Source organism: Schistocerca americana, chromosome 1 (assembly GCF_021461395.2).
Source record: "Schistocerca americana isolate TAMUIC-IGC-003095 chromosome 1, iqSchAmer2.1, whole genome shotgun sequence".
Lineage (NCBI taxonomy): Eukaryota > Metazoa > Arthropoda > Insecta > Orthoptera > Acrididae > Schistocerca > Schistocerca americana.
The window spans coordinates 980753661-980771343 of record NC_060119.1 but is presented as its reverse complement, the minus strand read 5'-3'; the positions used below and the strand labels follow the sequence as shown (position 1 = coordinate 980771343).

The following is a 17683-nucleotide window of genomic DNA, read 5'->3' as shown; positions in this document are numbered from 1 at the left end:
TGCTACATCAAATTGCTACACTGCCAAAGGAGGTCTGACGCGATATTAAGAGATATCCCATGACTTGTCAGCTCAGTTTAATTTTGCGAGTACATTCAGTAGTATGTGTGGAAACTGCTTGCTATATGTGTTGTGAATAGAGTTAGCGGTAAAGAAGTAATAAATTAGAACGTCATTCCTGATTCTGCATTTTTACTACATGAACAGCGAAAATGTAGTAAGTGATAAACTTTCATTATGTTGTGGAAAGCGTCAGTGTGAATAAAATTTCACAAACTTTTGGAATTAGGTGTAATATTTGTTATGAGTCGCTAAGTGCTCTCATTCTCAAATACTGGATGAATATGTTGTTGTTGTTGTTGTTGTTGTGGTCTTCTGGCCAAAGACTGGTTTGATGCAACTCTCCATGTTAATCTATCCTGCGTGAGCCTCTTCATCTCCGAATAACTACTGAAACCTATATCCTTCTGAATCTGCTTACTGTATTCATATCTTGGTCTCCCTCTACGATCCCCCCCTGCCCCTACACACACACACACACACACACACACACACACACACACACACACACACACACACACACACACACACACACACACACACACCTCCCTCCAGTACTAAACTGCTACACAGGTCATGTTTCAGAATGTGTCCTATCGATTGATTCCTTCTTTTATACAAGTTATGTCACAAATTTCTCGTCTCCCCAATTCTGTTCAGTACCCCCTTATTAGTTACATGATCTACCCATCTAATCTTTGACATTCATCTGGAGCACCACATTTCAAAAGCTTGTATTCTCTTCTTGTCTAAATGGTTTCGCTTCCATACATGACTGCACTCCAGACGGATACTTTCAGAAAAGACTTCTTAATACTTAAATCTATCGCCAATGTTAATAAACTTCTCTGCTTCAGAAATGCTTTTCTTGCCACTGACAGTGCACATTTTATATCCTCTCTACTTCGGCCATCACCAGTTATTTTGATGCCCAAATAGCAAAACTCATCTACTACTTTCAGTATCTCATTTCCTAATCTAATTCCCCTGGCATCACGTTATTGAACTCTACTACATTCCATTATTCATGTTTTGCTTTTGTTGATATTTGTCTTATATCTTCCTTTCCAGTTAATGTCCATTCTGTTCAACTGCTCTTGCATGTCCTTTACTGTCTCTGACAGAATTACAGTGTCATTCACAAACCTCAAAGCTTTTATTTCTTTTCCCTGAAGTTCAATTCCTACTCCAAATTTTTCTTTTGTTTCCTTTACTGCTTTTTCAGTGTACAGATTGAATAGCATCAAGGATAGGCTACAACTATGCCTCATTGCCTTCTCAGCATCTGCTACCCTTTCATGCTCCTCGATTCTTATAACTGGTGTCCGGTTTCTGTAAGGCTGTAAATAGCTTTTCGCTCCAGGGATCTTACCTCTGCTGCCTTCAGCATTTCAAAGAAAATATTCCAGTCAATATTGTCAAAAGCTTTCTCCAAGGTTATGAATGCCATAAATGTAGGTTTGCCTTGCCTTAATCTATCTTACATCACTATTGCCTCACATGTTTGTACATTTCTCTAGAATCCAGATATATATAGCGTGGGTAATTCGTGTACCATGAGTTATGCTGCTTAGAGACGTATATGCAGTTTCTAACTGTAATCTTGGCTTAATGTGTCAAACCTTTTACATAAGAAGATAGCTCTTATTGAGAACATTGTGGCAGCATTTTACGTTTTCAAATTTGGTCGATATCTGTATGAAATATTGAAAATCAAATTTTTGTTGCCTCCTGGAAAATGTTAGGTAAACACCTAGCAACTGGTTAGCCATTTAGTAATATGGATTCACAATTCTTTGTGTATTTTTGAACATTGATATAGAGTAATTAGCTATTTTAGTAATTAATTTAGACCACAGCAAAATGTTTTGACACCTGCTGTTTATTTCGCACATACGTTACAAATATGTGAGCACACCTCTCTGTGCCTCCATTCAATTTCACATCTAGCAGGAGAAGACAAATTTAGTTTGAATTTTTATGAATTACCTCCATAGAGATCACAGAGACAAGATAATATTAATTTCTGTGCAGGCAGATGTGTTTAAGCAGTCGTTCTTCCCACACTCCATATGTGACTGGAATGGGAAAAAACCGTAGTAAATAGTAAAATGGGAGATACCCTCTGCCATGCCCTTCACTGTGATTTTTAGAGTACAGCTATAGATGGAAAGGCAAAAAAGGTGCTAGTTAATATGGATTTTTAATCTACCCTTTACCTGTAGTTCTTTATTTTGTAATTGTTCAATGTTTTACCATCTTCAAGTGAATGTGTCTTATATTTTCCACATTAAATATTATTTTATCATTTGATATGGGTTTTGACCTCCCATTTTCGTTCTTTATAAGTGTGATAAAAATTGGTATCTCTGGAACTTCTTTGTAGGTTTCCCCATACACTATGGTCCAACTTCACAGATTTCTGTGCATGCAGTAAATTGGTGCTAATTTTGTGTGTCCATACAGCACAGTTTCATCGACAAAGGACTGCCATCTGTTAGTCTAGGAACTGATTTTCAGCGATACGTGGCTACCCTCTCACACAAGATATTTCAGTTCCAGTTCAGGACACTAACTGGGAATGCACAACCTCTGTTGTGGTCTGTGTTCGTAACTAACTTTAAAAACTGTTAACGAAGTGTCAGAGGCGCAAAGGACGTTCCAATGGTGAAGAAATCGCTTCTTATGCGATGGCTGTTTTCACATATTAATTTGCACCATGAGTTACTTGGTGAACTTGACGACTTGGTGAAATTATTTGCGCTCATTACCCACCGTATGACAGAAGAATATTTGTACTAGGAGATTAATGTCATCACATGTAGAGCTGATAGCGGGATTCCGACTTCTGGTCTGAGGAATAAGTAACAATGATTTGGAATTTTCGACAGCATTGTGTAAACAATCATTGGGAGAAAGAATATGTGACACTGAGTATCCATATAACACTTTCCTGAAGAAGGATTTAATGAAGAGAAGTTAAGCATCTCAATTATATAATAACACATCAATTATGATAAGTTATAGATAATATCTTTACAATTTAGATATATTTTTAACTCTGTAATTACACTCTAACAAGTTGTAGTAGGAGCCCAATAGGTGTTTTCTACTATGTTCTGAGTAAGTAGAGATTTTTAAGTCTCTACCTGAAGTCTACCAGCAACCTATAATAAGCGTTATCATCAAATATAAAACTGACTCTATATAGGTGTTTGTAGTCTATATAGGATTTTCAACTTTTAATATTGTCAGGGTGAATGGACATTTTACCTTTAATTCACTCTTGTTGTAAATCACATATTTCTTTAGGGAGTAAATGTATTCCCATGCAAGTTTAATAACCCCTATACCCTACAGACACTGTTGGAAGATGCTCTTCATTAACTTAATACAATATGCTGATTGCACTCTTCTGTAGAATAAATGTTTTTCTCCTTGTTCCCAACCTTATCCTGCGAGCTCATGGAGTCAGTATGCTATTCTGGATTTGGCATTGTTAGTGGTAGAGGGTGGATAGATGCTCTTCCTCTCACTACTATTTTCCCCCTGCAATAGAATTTGTGTACCCCATCTGTTTGAGTCTAGTGTTAACCCACATGGAAGTGTAAGAACGTTTTTCTAAATGTTTGTGAGTCATGTAACTGAGGTGGGGGATACCAATTTGGTACTCACCATGGCGAACATGGGAAACCACCTAAAAATCACTTTCAGGCAGGCTGCCACACCAGCCCTAGTTAATCCACTAGATGGATTCGATCCAGGCCTGCACATTCGCCCTAATCCCAGAAACAGCATGCTAATTTGCACAGGTATCCAGGTGGATCCTTCTGTAGAACAAATTCATTATATTTTATCTACATTGCTTCAAAATATTATGGTGTAGGATTGTTCTGAGTTAAAGTATGTTGGCAATCACTTATGCAGGTCAGTGCCACGAGAGATTTCTGAGTGCAAAGCAGATAGAATTAGCATTTTTTCTTAAATAACACTTATCCTGTTTGCTGTGGGTCAACTGTTTTTGTTTTATCTTTCAAAGAATTATAAGTAGCTGCCTTCTCGTCACGATCGGTGTATTCCTTGGGCTGAACTTTCCACGAAGATGTGGGATTTTTGTATATTTCAACACATTCATCAATGAATTTTGTAAAGTACTATCAGTTGTTAGAATTCACTGTGTACGCAAAGATGAGAAACACTAATCTGAACGAATAGCTGTCTTTAAAATGTTTGTGATGATCTCCTGCTCACATACTATGATTTGTCTGTTCAGATGCACCCACAGATTTGAGGAGTTTTGCTGAAACCTCGATTTCTAACTTCCATGATTGCGCACATCTCTTATTTGTATAGATCTCCTGATCACACTTTACGATCTATCTTCGCAGATGTTTAAAGGCTTTTTACGCTGACTGGCACCTCACCGTACGATTAGGTCAAGGTGTTTTCACACTTTCCATCATAAACAACTGTATTTTTCCTTCGTTGGAGCTCGATTTTCACTTAAAATGTTATTTTATGAAAACTGGTTTATCTTATTTATGCACATAGTGGACGTCAGCTCTTTTCTGCTATTGTAAAATCTAAATAATTTTTAGTTTTCAGATATCTGACCGCGCTTGTGGAAACATTTGCAATTTGCCCCGAAAACATAGCATAATGACAAAAATTACGATTGTAAAGACGTAGAAGTACAAAATGAGCTACTGTAACATGAGTGAGCGCGGCTTAAATAGGTTGCCTTCCGATATTAGCAGACGGTGACACCGTCAAAACTTTCTTCCTGAGAAACGTTGACGTGACGTAATGGGACGTAACAATCCGTTGACGACCTCTAGGAATGCCGTCGTTTGAGATGCGTTGTGAAATATTTTGACATGACGTGACGTGACGTGCACGCGGGACGGACAATGTGAATTGGCCTACATGTGTGTCGACATTTGCGCATATAGATCTTTGCGTGTGGAACAAACTTTTGTCAGAAGTGATTCAAGAGGTCAAGACCGTTTACAGATATTTTAGAATGTTGGCTGGTTGGTTGATTTGTGGGAAGGGACTAAACAGTATGTTCATCAGTCCCATCGGTATGGGGAAGGATGGGGAAGGAAGTCGGCCGTGCCCTTTCAAAGGAACCATCCTGGCATTTGTCTGAGGAGATTTAAGGAAATCAAGGAAGACCTAAAGCAGGATGGCCAGAAGCGGGTTTGAACCGTCGTCCTCCCGAATGCGGGTCTAGACTGCTAACCACTGCGAACCTCGCTCGTTTTTTGAATGTTATAAAATAATTATATTGAATAACATACCTGTAATCGTTGATGCGAAAGTATTAGAAAATTGTATCATCAAATACCTTTCCAGTCAAATATATTGTCTCTGGTGTCGGCGACTGTAGACCTTTGACTTTGTACCATATCTGTGCAAAGCTTTGCTTCGCAGTTGGCAACACGTGTATGAGAACCGGAAGTTTTCTGGGGGATAAGGCCTTTCGGCTGGAGGCTGAAGGTAAGACTGTAAGCTTTGAATATGTGTGATACGTATCGTGTTTAATCATCTTTGTTGACGGTATTTTGCTTTACCTAGGTAATCATGTTTAGTGTACATTTTTTGAACATTTCATGTGTATCTCTACAAATGTGACAAACTACGTGTGAGTGTTAAATACATGCCGTGAGCATGTTGCATTAAGCACGTCACGGTAGACAGCCGCAAAATCATGCTTTCCCCGTTTTTTAATACTTCATCGTGTAATTGGCGATTTTCCATAGCTAAAGAGAATCCTGCTAGTAGAAATTACTTTTATGGTCCAATTATGAATTCTTCATTTTTTAGCTGTAAGGTAATTATTTTGCAGTACTAGGGATACCATGAAGCTGAACAAGTTGGTGTCGTCGTCGCGTAGGAAGAATCGTAAGAGGCACTTTACAGCACCATCGCATATCAGAAGACGTTTGATGTCTGCGCCCTTATCGAAAGAGCTTCGACAAAAGTACAATGTTCGTACGATGCCAATTCGTAAAGACGATGAAGTACAGGTAATGTTTAACTCATTGATTTTAAAACTTTATGAATGTAATGATTTGTTGCTTGCTATAGGCTCACAAGCGACCTTGTTGAAATTAAGTTGCAGGAGGATGTGTTTACCAGTTTGTGTTGCTAATTCTAACAATACGTTTGGATTTCTTACGGGTAATGCTTTCTGTGAACATACTAATCAGTTTTGCTAGCATTAATTGGGGCATATAGTTTTGGTTGTTTTGAAGCTTTGATTATCGTCATTAATAATTCCAACGGTATGAGAAAGTATCATATGACCTGTCTATATAGCTGTGGTTTGTGGGATCGAAATCGGGGGCATTAACTTTCTCATTATTTCTGTTTTGTAAGTTGCAGCCACAGTGTTTCACATTAGTATTTCTTGTTGTGCCTAGTAGGCTGTGCAATTTCTACATAACAAGAATAACCAGAATAACGGAAATATGCAAATGAATTTTAGTGGTAAAGTAGAAATCTTGCTGCTGATTTACAAATTGTTCATGAACCATTGGAAATTTGTGTGCAGCTTTTTATTTGGGGGGGGGGGGCGGCAGTGGTTTACATTGGGATTGAGTGTAAATTGTAATTTCTAATACATTGGTGTTGAGGTCTTCATAAAATTGGCAGAGTATTACATGCTAGGGCAGCATGCAAAATAAGGGTACAACCAGTTGTGCAAAATACCATGTGATTTTACTCCTGGTAACTTTTGTTGGAAGAGGACATATGCATTGAACATTGTCTGTTACGGCCCAATTTCTTGGACAACATTTTATAAAAGCACACACCCTAACTTGTATAACGGTTAGTGTGTGCCATTTGTCCTCGATTTGTTTGACACAGATCAGTCATGCATCTTATTACTGTGCTAGTGGATGCTCTCTTACAATCTTGTGACTGATCTGTATTGTAGCTCTGAGGTCTAGGTTAGGTTGTAAGGTAATTGGAGTAGAAGCCAATAAGTGGGGGTATGTGAACATTGTATTACATTGATCAGTTGTGTAGTCTGTCCATTTGTGCTATGTTTAACTCACTTTTCATAATAAAAATCTGCAGTGTCAATGCTAAAAGCTGTTACAGTGTGACCAAGTCCTCTGGTGAGTAGTCTTGTTATTAGGTTCGTATGAGCAGTTGCCAGCGGGCTCATGCGCAGAGCTGAATTCGCGTATGAGCAGTGCCTTCCTCCCGCTTCTGGCTACTTGGAGTGTGGCTGTTTGGTGTATGAGCAGTAGCAGCAAGTAGCCAGAAGCTACTAGGAAGAATTTTCCTGGCGCGCCCAAGCTGCCAGATTTGCACATGTGTAGAGCAAGCTGAGGTATAGTGGGGGGGTCCGTCCCCACGTGACCCGTGGCCGTGTTTGTGTTTCGTGTCTTCGTTTACAGCTCCCACGTCAAATGAAAACAAAACAGATTTCTGTGGCCAGGAGCCGTCAAGTGAATTAATATACATTCTCATAACCATGAAAGACCAAAATAAGTTAGTAGTTTCAATTTTCAGATTTTATATTATTTCGGTGTTACTAGCAATCAACCATTAATGTTTTCATGAAGCTATTTGTCTGTTTTATAGAGAAATTTGCTTCAGTTATTTTGTTTCCGCTGAGGCAGTTCGTTTATTTGAAAAGAAGTTTCATTCCGCGCTATTGGCTACTTTCAACCTCGTTCAGTTTAAAGTGCAAATTTTCATTTTCTGGGACGAATGACGTTATACCATAATAAAGAACCAAACATAAGAATACAGCACTGGACATCTAAGAAAATTGGTATCACGAGAACCACATGAAAAGCTGAATATCAGGTACTTCAGAGTCCATCTGGACATAGAAATGTGCAATTAGAGCGGAATGAAGCATTTTAGTATGATTTATGAAATTGATGCTGCTGGAGTAGTCTCTGATTTCGTGTTCCTTTTATGACACTGAAAGACCTCTTAATGCTATATACGTACGAACATACGTAAACATTGACTTGAAGCTAAGTAGGCAAATTTTGTCAGTAGTTTTGAACTAAATATTTTGTTTCAAATATGACGGCTGTAGCAGAATTTTATAGATCCGCATTCTGTGAAAGTGTTTTTCGATCACAAGGCACTTGTCTGGTACTTCCTTTGGGCCTGAAGTTATTTCTTAATTTGTGTTTACGTCTTAAATTTATAGAATGCCATTCTATGCTAAATTTTAGACTGGCAGCATACCATGTTTTATCGTTTTAACTCCCCACATGGCTTCATATTTATTCTTAGAGTAGAATATAAACTGTCAGTTGTACAGTTTCTTTGCCTCACAGACAACCATGTTAATTTTTTCACAATAGTCATGAAATTTATCGTCCTTTATTCCGGTGTAAGCAACACAAGAAACTCTTTTTTTTGTTGCAAGTAATTTGCATTCCATCCTATTAGCTTCTTGCAGTGCCATGTAGATGTAAACCTGTTGGAAATGCTACATAGCAATATTGTAGAGTACAAATTAAAAAAAAAGAAAAAGTCAATTCTATGGTACTTCGAGCTGTGGAGTCTAATTTTGAAATGATATTTTGCCAAGAACTGCTTCCTTATTTGCATCCTTTATCTGTGTGGGATATGATAAAACAATTGCTCTAAGTTCAACTCAGTATGTCCTCGCAACAACATGCTGCACAAGTGGCACAGCTACACATGGTCCCGTGATGCCCCACCAGAAATACGACAAAGCGTATGAGCAGAGCAAGCACCAAGCACGGGCTGCCTACGTCATCGTAGCTGCGCGTGCGCACTACAGCCTGTTGTCTGGCGCTTTCTGGTAACTGCTCAAATGAACCCATTATGTATACTGTGCATTAAACAATGAAAAATTCAAGGGTGAGGTCCACTGTGTAACTTTCACTGTGCAGTCTGAGAACTTAGCTGGAGCTGTGCATGTTTACTTGGAAGTTGCTGATGAGTTGAAGTGAGTCAGGAATTTGGAATAACATAATTTGTTCATAAGACTTATTTTAATTTTGTGATGTCCTGTAAATGGCAGATTGTAGTGTTCTATCATAGTAAATGTTCCGTAGGATTTATTTGGTGAAGCTGTTTATAACTTCGTTAACCCTTCCACTACCATTGGGTTGTAGGATCAAAGGTAAACTTGCGACCATTGTAAGGGAAAGTAAATATATAGGCTGTAGGTTCACTATAGGAAAAAAGTTCACTATAGGATAAAAGTTAACAAAGAACTTCAAAATATCCTTTTTCAAAATTAATACATCACAGCTGTGTACAAACGTTTTAAATTATATCTAAAGTGAAATGTTTGGTAACATTCACTGTAGCTATGGCCAGTCAATTCCCTATTTTTGGCCACTGTATTATAACTGGGGCTGTAAACAATTACAGAATCAATTTTCTAGGTAGTAATTTGTTCTTTATACAAGCCATATGAAAACACATGCATAAAGTAGATAAGTTACAGCAATTTAGTGGAACTGCAAGACAAGCAACTGAAAGTGTGTAATGATTGGCCTAGAAACATTCTAAAGTTTCCATTTAGGTGCCAGAAAAAGGTTTCATCCATATTAAAATTTTAGGGTGGTCGTGACATCCTATTGAAGGATATATACTTACTGAAGCATTTTATTTTTTCCCCTGTAATAGAAGTCCCATTAACATTCAGCATTTTCTGTGACAACTGTCATAAAATTCTTTCAAAATTGTTTGCTATGCGGCCTTCGAACTTCACAGATCTGACTTTTCAATGAGTTCCTGCACACAAGTCTCCTAATATAGCATCAAATGCAATAAGTACTTGCCCTTGGCGGCCGAAGTTCCCCAAATGGGGGACTCCTGGCCCACAATGTTGTAAACTCATTTCATTGAGTTTTGCATAGAAACATTTTCTTTAGTGAGTACAAACCCCATGTTAAATAGGTAAAATATGAAAATACAATTGTGCATTGCTTACAGAAAAACTCTGAATTTAAACTTCAACGTAGACCTTTTCACAATATTGACTCCAAACAAGAAGGAACAGAGAAATTGAATAACATATGTCATGTTGATAATAAGCTATTGTAAGGTAGGTTGGTATTCAAAAGGATCTTAAAAATTGACATCAAATGTGGTGTAATGGCTGGAACTGGAACATTGACTGTACATCTCTCGTGGCATGTTGTCATAAAAATGGTAGAATTTGCTGCATGTCAATTTGTTTTTGCAGAACTGTTACACCCTGTTTTAATGTCCGGAGCTTGTGGTAGTGGCTAGCATTGATGCCCCTGGATCATGGGATCCTGGGTTTGATTCCCAGCTGGGTTGGGGATTTTCTCTGCCTGGGAACTGGGTGTGTTGTCGTCATTTCAACATAATTTGACAGTGGCTAAATTGGACTGTGTAAAAATATGGACTTTGTACAGGTGTTCATGCAGTGTAGTGCCTCACAAACCAAACTTCACCACCCTGTTTCAACAAGGATAATAATTTGGCTGTAGTGTTTTACTCTAATTTCCAAGTATTGTTAGAGCTTCAGTTGGGAATGATCTACCAAAGTGTCAAATATTAGTAATCATAAATATGATCAAAGTGCTTCCTTGAAAATGTAAGTGAATATATGGGTTGCTAATTTCATTATCTTTGGGGCATATACAGTTTCAGTTGGCCCATTTCTGAGAAACAAAGCAAGCAGAGCCCCCATGTAGAACTACAGAGGTGAGAGCTGTTGAGGAACAAGCCATTCCTACCCTTTGCATTGGTGACACCACAAACAGCACTTTGTGCTACTGCACAGCACTTTGTGCTACTGCAAGTGCAGAAGTTGCACTAGGAAGTAAAAAAATGGCTTAAACATTTTAAAACAAAACTGAAGTTGTCATTTGTATTTACATCAATAAAGATCCCAGCTGCAGATGTATGTACACATCTCAATTTTCTTTGAGTAATACTCATTTGTGGTCATGCAAATGATTTTGGTGGAGACATTCATTTAGTTGCAGTGGGTCGTGACTACCTGAAAGCTGTTTATATTGGCCAATAGATGGCCGTGTCTAGTCACAACTGGTCACAGGAATTTCTTCTAGTAACTCTATAAAGTGGTCTATACCTTCCTCTAAAGACACAAGCCCAAGCATGTGCATAGCTTTTGTTTGATTTCATAGCCTTGTCGAATACTAATAAGTTCCTGCTAAGTTCAAGATAATGGTACATCTGAACTATATGAAAATGCAATGTGTAATTCCGTGAAACAGATTTTTAGAAGAAATCTGTGTATATGAATCCTAAGCTTGGAAAACAAAAGGAACTCACTAACCTCCAATACCTAAGCTTTCAAAATTGAAAATTTTTCCTTCTTTCTTACAGGGGTTAGGTAACAAGGTCAAAAGATACGTCGGCAAAAGTGTTGTCATTGTGGAATTTCGCTGAGAGTTTGAAGAGATTCAGTTACTAGTTTAAAGGTTTCTCGCAATGCCCTAACCTCAGCAACCATAACTTCCCACAAGCTGCCTTCCATGCCTTGATGACTTTATGCTTGGTCGACATCTCGTTGTATACTATACCCGGGCCGGTGAAACGTGTCACTTGACAGCTCGTGTTTGGTTGGCTACACTGTGATTGTGCGGTTGCAATAGCTGCAACCGCACAGGCCCACAACTCCGAAGTAAGATTTGTAAATGAATGGCTCAATCAGTGTTCATACGTAAGTGCAACAAAGTACATTTTTCTAACAATGGAAAGAACGATGTTGGAGACTAAGTGTTTGATGGTATATGAAATTGGCAAATAAAAACACCCGATGTTAATGACAATATCTATGAAAAGTCGTTCCAAACTGCTACAGTAAAGCTGCATGTAAAACGTTGTATAATAATGTAAATACGTTATCCACACTCTTAGAAAGAAATAAAGCAAAACATGCATAGCTCTGCCCGATTGCAGAGAGAAAAAGAATTAATTCTGTATACATTTACACTCACCAATTTAAGATGTCAGTGGTGCAATTCCATCCAGTTTTTCACTATCATCGGAATCTGTGCCAAAACTGTTGTCTTAATCATCACTAAGAGAAATCATTAACTGTTTTCATTTATAATACCATCTATAGTCTGTGCTTCTTATCAGTTTAGCAACATGGTTTACTTTTTTCCTCCATGAGGTAGTGTCTACAGTAGCAAGACCTTCAGGTAGCAATCTTGTTGTTGCTTCTAATGTACACCTTCACTTCACTCCAAACCAATTCAGTTGGATTAAAATAGCAGTGATAAGGTGGTAGCCTAGTGACCCTGTTCACTGGCAATTTCATCTAAAACGTATTTAGGTGTCATAGGCTTATTTTGTTTCACGAGTGAGTATAACAGCAGCTTTGTCGTGCTCATATCTGCAGCAATGTCTCTTGCCTGCAACCACTGCACCATAGTTTCTTTAAGGTCACTAGTGGTCGGAGTTTTATCGAAAATGACGGAATGGTACAGTGCATTGTCAATCATGAAAACTGTCGGAACACTAAACTGTAGCAACAAATTTTTAAACCACTGTAGAAACTGTGGGTGGTCCATATCTTCAAGATAGTCACTGTTTTTTTGTTGAAAAAAAAACTAGAAGTCCTTCAGGCATAAAGCTGTTTGAAGATCCTGCATGGGCTACAGTTAATCTTGATCCTCTGTCTGTTGGCTGATGACCGCTGCTATTGGGAGTATCATCTGTCCAGCATTTTTCAACTGATTCTCCAGCGTTGACGCAGGTTTCGTCTAACCGTCTGACTGAGTGTGTCATTTCCTACAATTTTGTGCAAGAAAATAGAGCTGCAACGACATGAGCTTTTTCTAGTGATAGCTTTTGTCCATCTAACTTTTCAAAAACGGAAGCCAATACTTTTTAATATCATCTCAAGTGATGTTTTCCCCTCTGAGAAAAGTTCACTTTTATTTTAAAGAAATTAGCAACTTCGCTATTGTGAGGTATTCTTTCCTTTTATAGTATCCGTATATGTGTCGACGGTTTGTGTCGGATTGGAAAGAATCAATTGGAGAGTCTGGGCATACACACTCTGGCTACAGACAAATTGTCACCATAAACAAGGTTGGGGAGGAGGTGGTGCCAGATACAACACTTTAATCGAGAGGCCTGCCAGTGCAGTGTCAAAATTTTGAGACATGCAGATAATATGCTTTCCAGTAGTGTACTCAGGTGTGGTCCAAAGTGTTTAAACTGATACTACAGTGACTGTGGTGTTACAAATTTCTTCCCATTCATTAATATACTTACTGTTAATAGCACTAGCCATACCTTGGTAAACTTGACATCTTGTAGCCATTCCGTAGCAACCTATATAGACATCTATACTCTGGAAGCTGAGAGATCCCATTATACCAGTTATGGTTCCTTCCTGTTCCATTCATGTATTATGGAGTGTGGGAAGAATGATTGTGTGTGTGTGTGTGTGTGTGTGTGTGTGTGTGTGTGTGTGTGTGTGTGTGTGTGTGTGTGTGTGATTAGTACCAAAGAATAACAATTTTATTTTACCAAAATGAGACAATCTTGGCAAATTTGTTAGTATACGCATGTTAGCAAAATATGCCTAATGGAGGTGGCACAGTACCTGAACCTCAAAAGACTACAGTGTGAGCATAGGTTTCAACTAGTACCACAGGTGACTAAACAGCAAGAAGTGTGAAAAATGCATTTGAGTAATGTAAAGGTGTCAATGATAATGCACCTGCACATCTGCAGTAGACTGTTTGGAATGGTTGTCATGATCTGTTTATACAGATTCAAGACTAGGGAGTGAATTGGCTGATGTACTGAAAGTTCATCAGACTGCATCCCACCACATTCCTTGGTGGAAAATGGAACTGTGGAAAATCTTTTTCCACATTGTTGTTCTGACTGCATTAATTGAAAGTTATTTGTTTACTCAAAATAGTAAGAAAGGATTAATACACATAAAAAAGAATAGTTTTAAGTAACATGTAGGAGTAACTTTGCTACTATTGATGCTCCACAAAATAAACATCCTGTAGCAATGCTGATATGAGGCAAGTTAATTTCAACTTGAAACTGCAGAACAAACTTCCTGAACTTTGACATCTAAAAGTGATATGAAAACTGTTTTGATGTATACTGTGTAGAATTTTGGGTCCAGACTAATTAAATATGGCACACACATCATTAAATTGCAACTTGAACAAAGTACAATCACCATCTAAATCATTTGAAGAACAAGAGCCGTTTGAAAACAGATGGCCTCTGATTGAACAATAGTACTGTGTGACCACGATGTGTATTATCAGAAACGTGGTGGTGCTACAGTAAAAAAGTGCAGTGGGGACTGATGAAAACACATCACATTGTGAATGCTTTAAATGCAGTTGTGCTTATATATAAAGTGGCTCAGCATGTCCTTGTTTATCATAAGCTGACCGAAATGCCCTTACTCTCAGGTGCAATAACATTATGGTTTGACTAATAAATGAGATGTTGAGTGGTAGGCAAGCACACATTTTTCAAAGTAGCTCTTTATCCCTCAGGGTTATGAATATCAATGGTGACCGATGAATTAATTTGTTTCCTTGAAATTCTTTTGTTGACTAATGTTTATATATACAAAAGTCATTTTTTCTGTTAAGGTCTCTAAGGTTTTATTTCTAATCAGTATGTTGGTTTGTATAGGTGTTGGAATAAGTGAATTCTAAAGCTAAATTCAAATACCTGTTACGAAGGCTGTGTTGAAAGTCATTTCTTTACTATCATGCTTACATATACTGAATGTATGCAGTTCTCACATTGTTGATTGTACTTGGCATGTATTTAAATGTGTGTGTTGCTCAGTAGATACCATAATTACTGTAAAGACAAATTTTAATACCTTTTCCTTTCTTTAGGTAGTGAGAGGCCATTACAAAGGACAACAGGTGGGAAAAGTTGTCCAAGTTTATAGGAAAAAGTTTGTAATTTATATTGAAAGGATTCAGAGAGAGAAGGCTAATGGTGCCAGTGTCTATGTAGGAATCCATCCATCAAAGGTTAGTGTGGCCGTATTTACATAAGATTGATGTAGTGAGCAATTATTGTCATTGTATTTCAATGGAATTAGCAATTTAGTTGCATTCTGTTAACTGTTTCATTACTTACTGTATTCACATTCATTGATTTTTGTACTTTGCTGAATGATGATCTAAACCATTCTCAGATGAAGCAAAATATGGCCAGTAAGATGTTTGGTTGCTCTTAGGGTACTCCTAAGAGTAGCTGATGCTTCTGGCCAGTTTGCTTCCTGGCGAAAATTAAGGCTCTGACCAAATCTTTCAGTGTTTAAAAAATGTTCCATAGCTGAGCAGTGTCTAAAATTATCTTTTCCTCCTCCAGACAGTAATTGTGAAACTAAAGATGGATAAGGACCGAAAGAAGATAATAGACAGGAGATCGAAGGGCAGATTGGCTGCTCTTGGGAAAGAGAAGGGAAAGTATACTGAAGAAAGTGCTGCAGCAACTGCAATGGAAACATCTTGAAGAGAACTGTAATTGTGATCGTTAATAATAAAAATTTCCAAAGAACATGTGGAGTTAATTTCTTTAAATTTGTCCATTTATTTTTGGCCATTCTGATTTTGGTTGACATTATAAATTTTATAGTGATGTCCATGTTTACGTTTTTCTGCCTTTGATTTGGTGTGGGGTCACATTCAGTAATGATAGTGATCTGATAAAGGAAATTTTACAATAAATGTTAATGTTGAAGAGGTGTCATTGACAGTTTTCCACATTTATTGTTGCATACAGTACAGTAATAAAGATAAATCACTAAATCTTATTTCAGTATTGTGATTAACTCATTTATTCTTTACATTACAAAGTACTTGGGGAAGAGAAGGGAAAGTATACTGAAGTAAGTGCTGCAGCAACTGCAATGGAAACATCTTGAAGAGAACTGTAATTGTGATCGTTAATGTTATTATTTTATGTTGGTATGCGTTCAAACTACGTAGTTACCAATTTTTGTTTAGTTTATTGAATGGAAACAGCTGTTTGAACTGGTCTTGCATATTGTTTCTAACATTTTGTAATTTGCGTATGTGGTAGTCTAGCGCTTCTTTTTTGCACTGATTTTCACTTCTCCCCAAGGATTGATTAAAGAGAGGTGATCCAATAAAAATAAGTTGGTTGCTTGACCATATTTAAATATTTTGGTTTTATGTGATTACCCTGTAATTGAGAAGTTCGAAACAAGTATAACAAAATTACCTTGCACCTGTGTTGAATGGTGGCCATTTTTATTTGTAAGTCCACAGTTTTTAAATTTGGAGACATTGATGTTAATTTTAATCTCTGCACTGGGCCAAGTTACAGCATTGCAGTTGACACGATTGTTTTTAGAAAGGTCTCCTCTACAACATTATTACTCAAAATACCCTAAATTCAAAAATATCTGGCTAAAATACCTCAAGAGCTTGGAACTGAAAATTTAGAAAATTCACCTTTTAGACCTAATGATAAAGGACTTTCAGTTTGTATTTTTCTCTCCAGTTAGATATAATGAACAGCCTTTTATAGAGCAAGAACATACAAATGTTTTCCTAATCTTTTATAAAGTTTTGAAATTAGAAAAAGCCCGAAGTTTGGGAGTTTGGTGGGACTGAATATAAAAATTGTACTGTAAAAATTTCAACATTGGTATTTGACTGAATGAAAATATGAATTTTTGAAAGTGAGGAAATAGTTTGCATTACACAGAAACTGATCTTGTGGCTATTGCTTCATTCATGTGTGATAATGGAGTGCAAAAACACAAATTACTGAACTCTACATTTATATTATCTTAACAAATTTAAATATGTTCAATTAACATGCTTTAGAGATGTGCTTCCTAATCCTAGGAATCATTAAGGACACTTATTTCTTCAGTGTGTGGTAGAATGAGATCTTCCAGTAGCTGTGATTAGTTAAAGCCTGAAAGCTTATTTAATAAGATTTTCATTGGTATCCAAACTGTCACTACTAGATTGTTAAATGATGTTGTAGGGCCAGCAGAATGGTAAAAATGCACAAACACATTGTTTTCCAAACTAAGTGTTTAAACTTGTGCGAGCCACCATTGTTAATCACACACTCGTGGCACTGTCATTTGGTGTTGAAATTGTGCTGACACAATGATCCCTGTAACTTTTGGTTTCTGATGTTACATAGATGAAACTTGTTTCCTGCAATGGTAAGGAATTTGTGGAATTGCCTTCTTCCTTTTATTGCTGCATGGTTTTAAAATGTTTTTTGTATGAACTACCACTTCTTGATTAGTGTAGGCAACTCCTGTAATATTCTTGCAAAAGGTGTTTTTCTTAAAGAACTTGATCTGTGTTCATTTTTTTGTAGTCTAGCTTTACTCACTTTACATTTTGTTGTACCTCCTACTCCCATTGCATGCATATTCACCAGACAATGGCAAGAACAGTGTTCCATTGATCTCCAACTTAAAATCTACTTTGTGGGTGCAAAGATTTGAAAAATTCTTTTTGTTCTTGCATTGACTACAATTTTCACCTAAAAAGTTGGTGTGTCTCAACCCTGGGCAATTTTTATTTTATGTAATGTGTTACATACTTTCGAAAAGCATGCCCAACTGAAGTGTTGTGCTCAAAGTAGTCAC

At 37.4% G+C, this 17683-nt stretch overlaps 1 protein-coding gene across 2 annotated transcripts; it reads left to right on the top strand.

Moving 5' to 3' along the window:
• The first annotated feature begins 5468 nt into the window (after positions 1–5468).
• On the top strand, positions 5469–15597 carry LOC124615860 (60S ribosomal protein L26). Of its 2 annotated transcripts, none has more exons than XM_047144022.1 (4): positions 5469–5562; positions 5912–6092; positions 14925–15065; positions 15409–15597. In XM_047144022.1, exons 2-4 carry the CDS (start codon positions 5925–5927, stop codon positions 15550–15552), a joined length of 453 nt encoding a protein of 150 aa, XP_046999978.1. In that variant the 5' UTR covers positions 5469–5562; positions 5912–5924; the 3' UTR covers positions 15553–15597. The 2 variants fall into 2 exon arrangements, with proteins under 2 accessions (XP_046999978.1, XP_046999986.1); XM_047144030.1 differs by having other exon boundaries at positions 5561–5640.
• The last annotated feature ends 2086 nt before the right edge of the window (positions 15598–17683 follow it).

Bases quoted from the DNA above. Each gene is read 5' to 3' on its own strand.
- LOC124615860 (XM_047144022.1), top strand. From the start codon at position 5,925: ATGAAGCTGAACAAGTTGGTGTCGTCGTCGCGTAGGAAGAATCGTAAG. The intron at 6,093-14,924 runs GTAATGTTTAAC...TCCTTTCTTTAG, and splicing joins GTAAAGACGATGAAGTACAG to GTAGTGAGAGGCCATTACAA. The intron at 15,066-15,408 runs GTTAGTGTGGCC...TTCCTCCTCCAG, and splicing joins TAGGAATCCATCCATCAAAG to ACAGTAATTGTGAAACTAAA.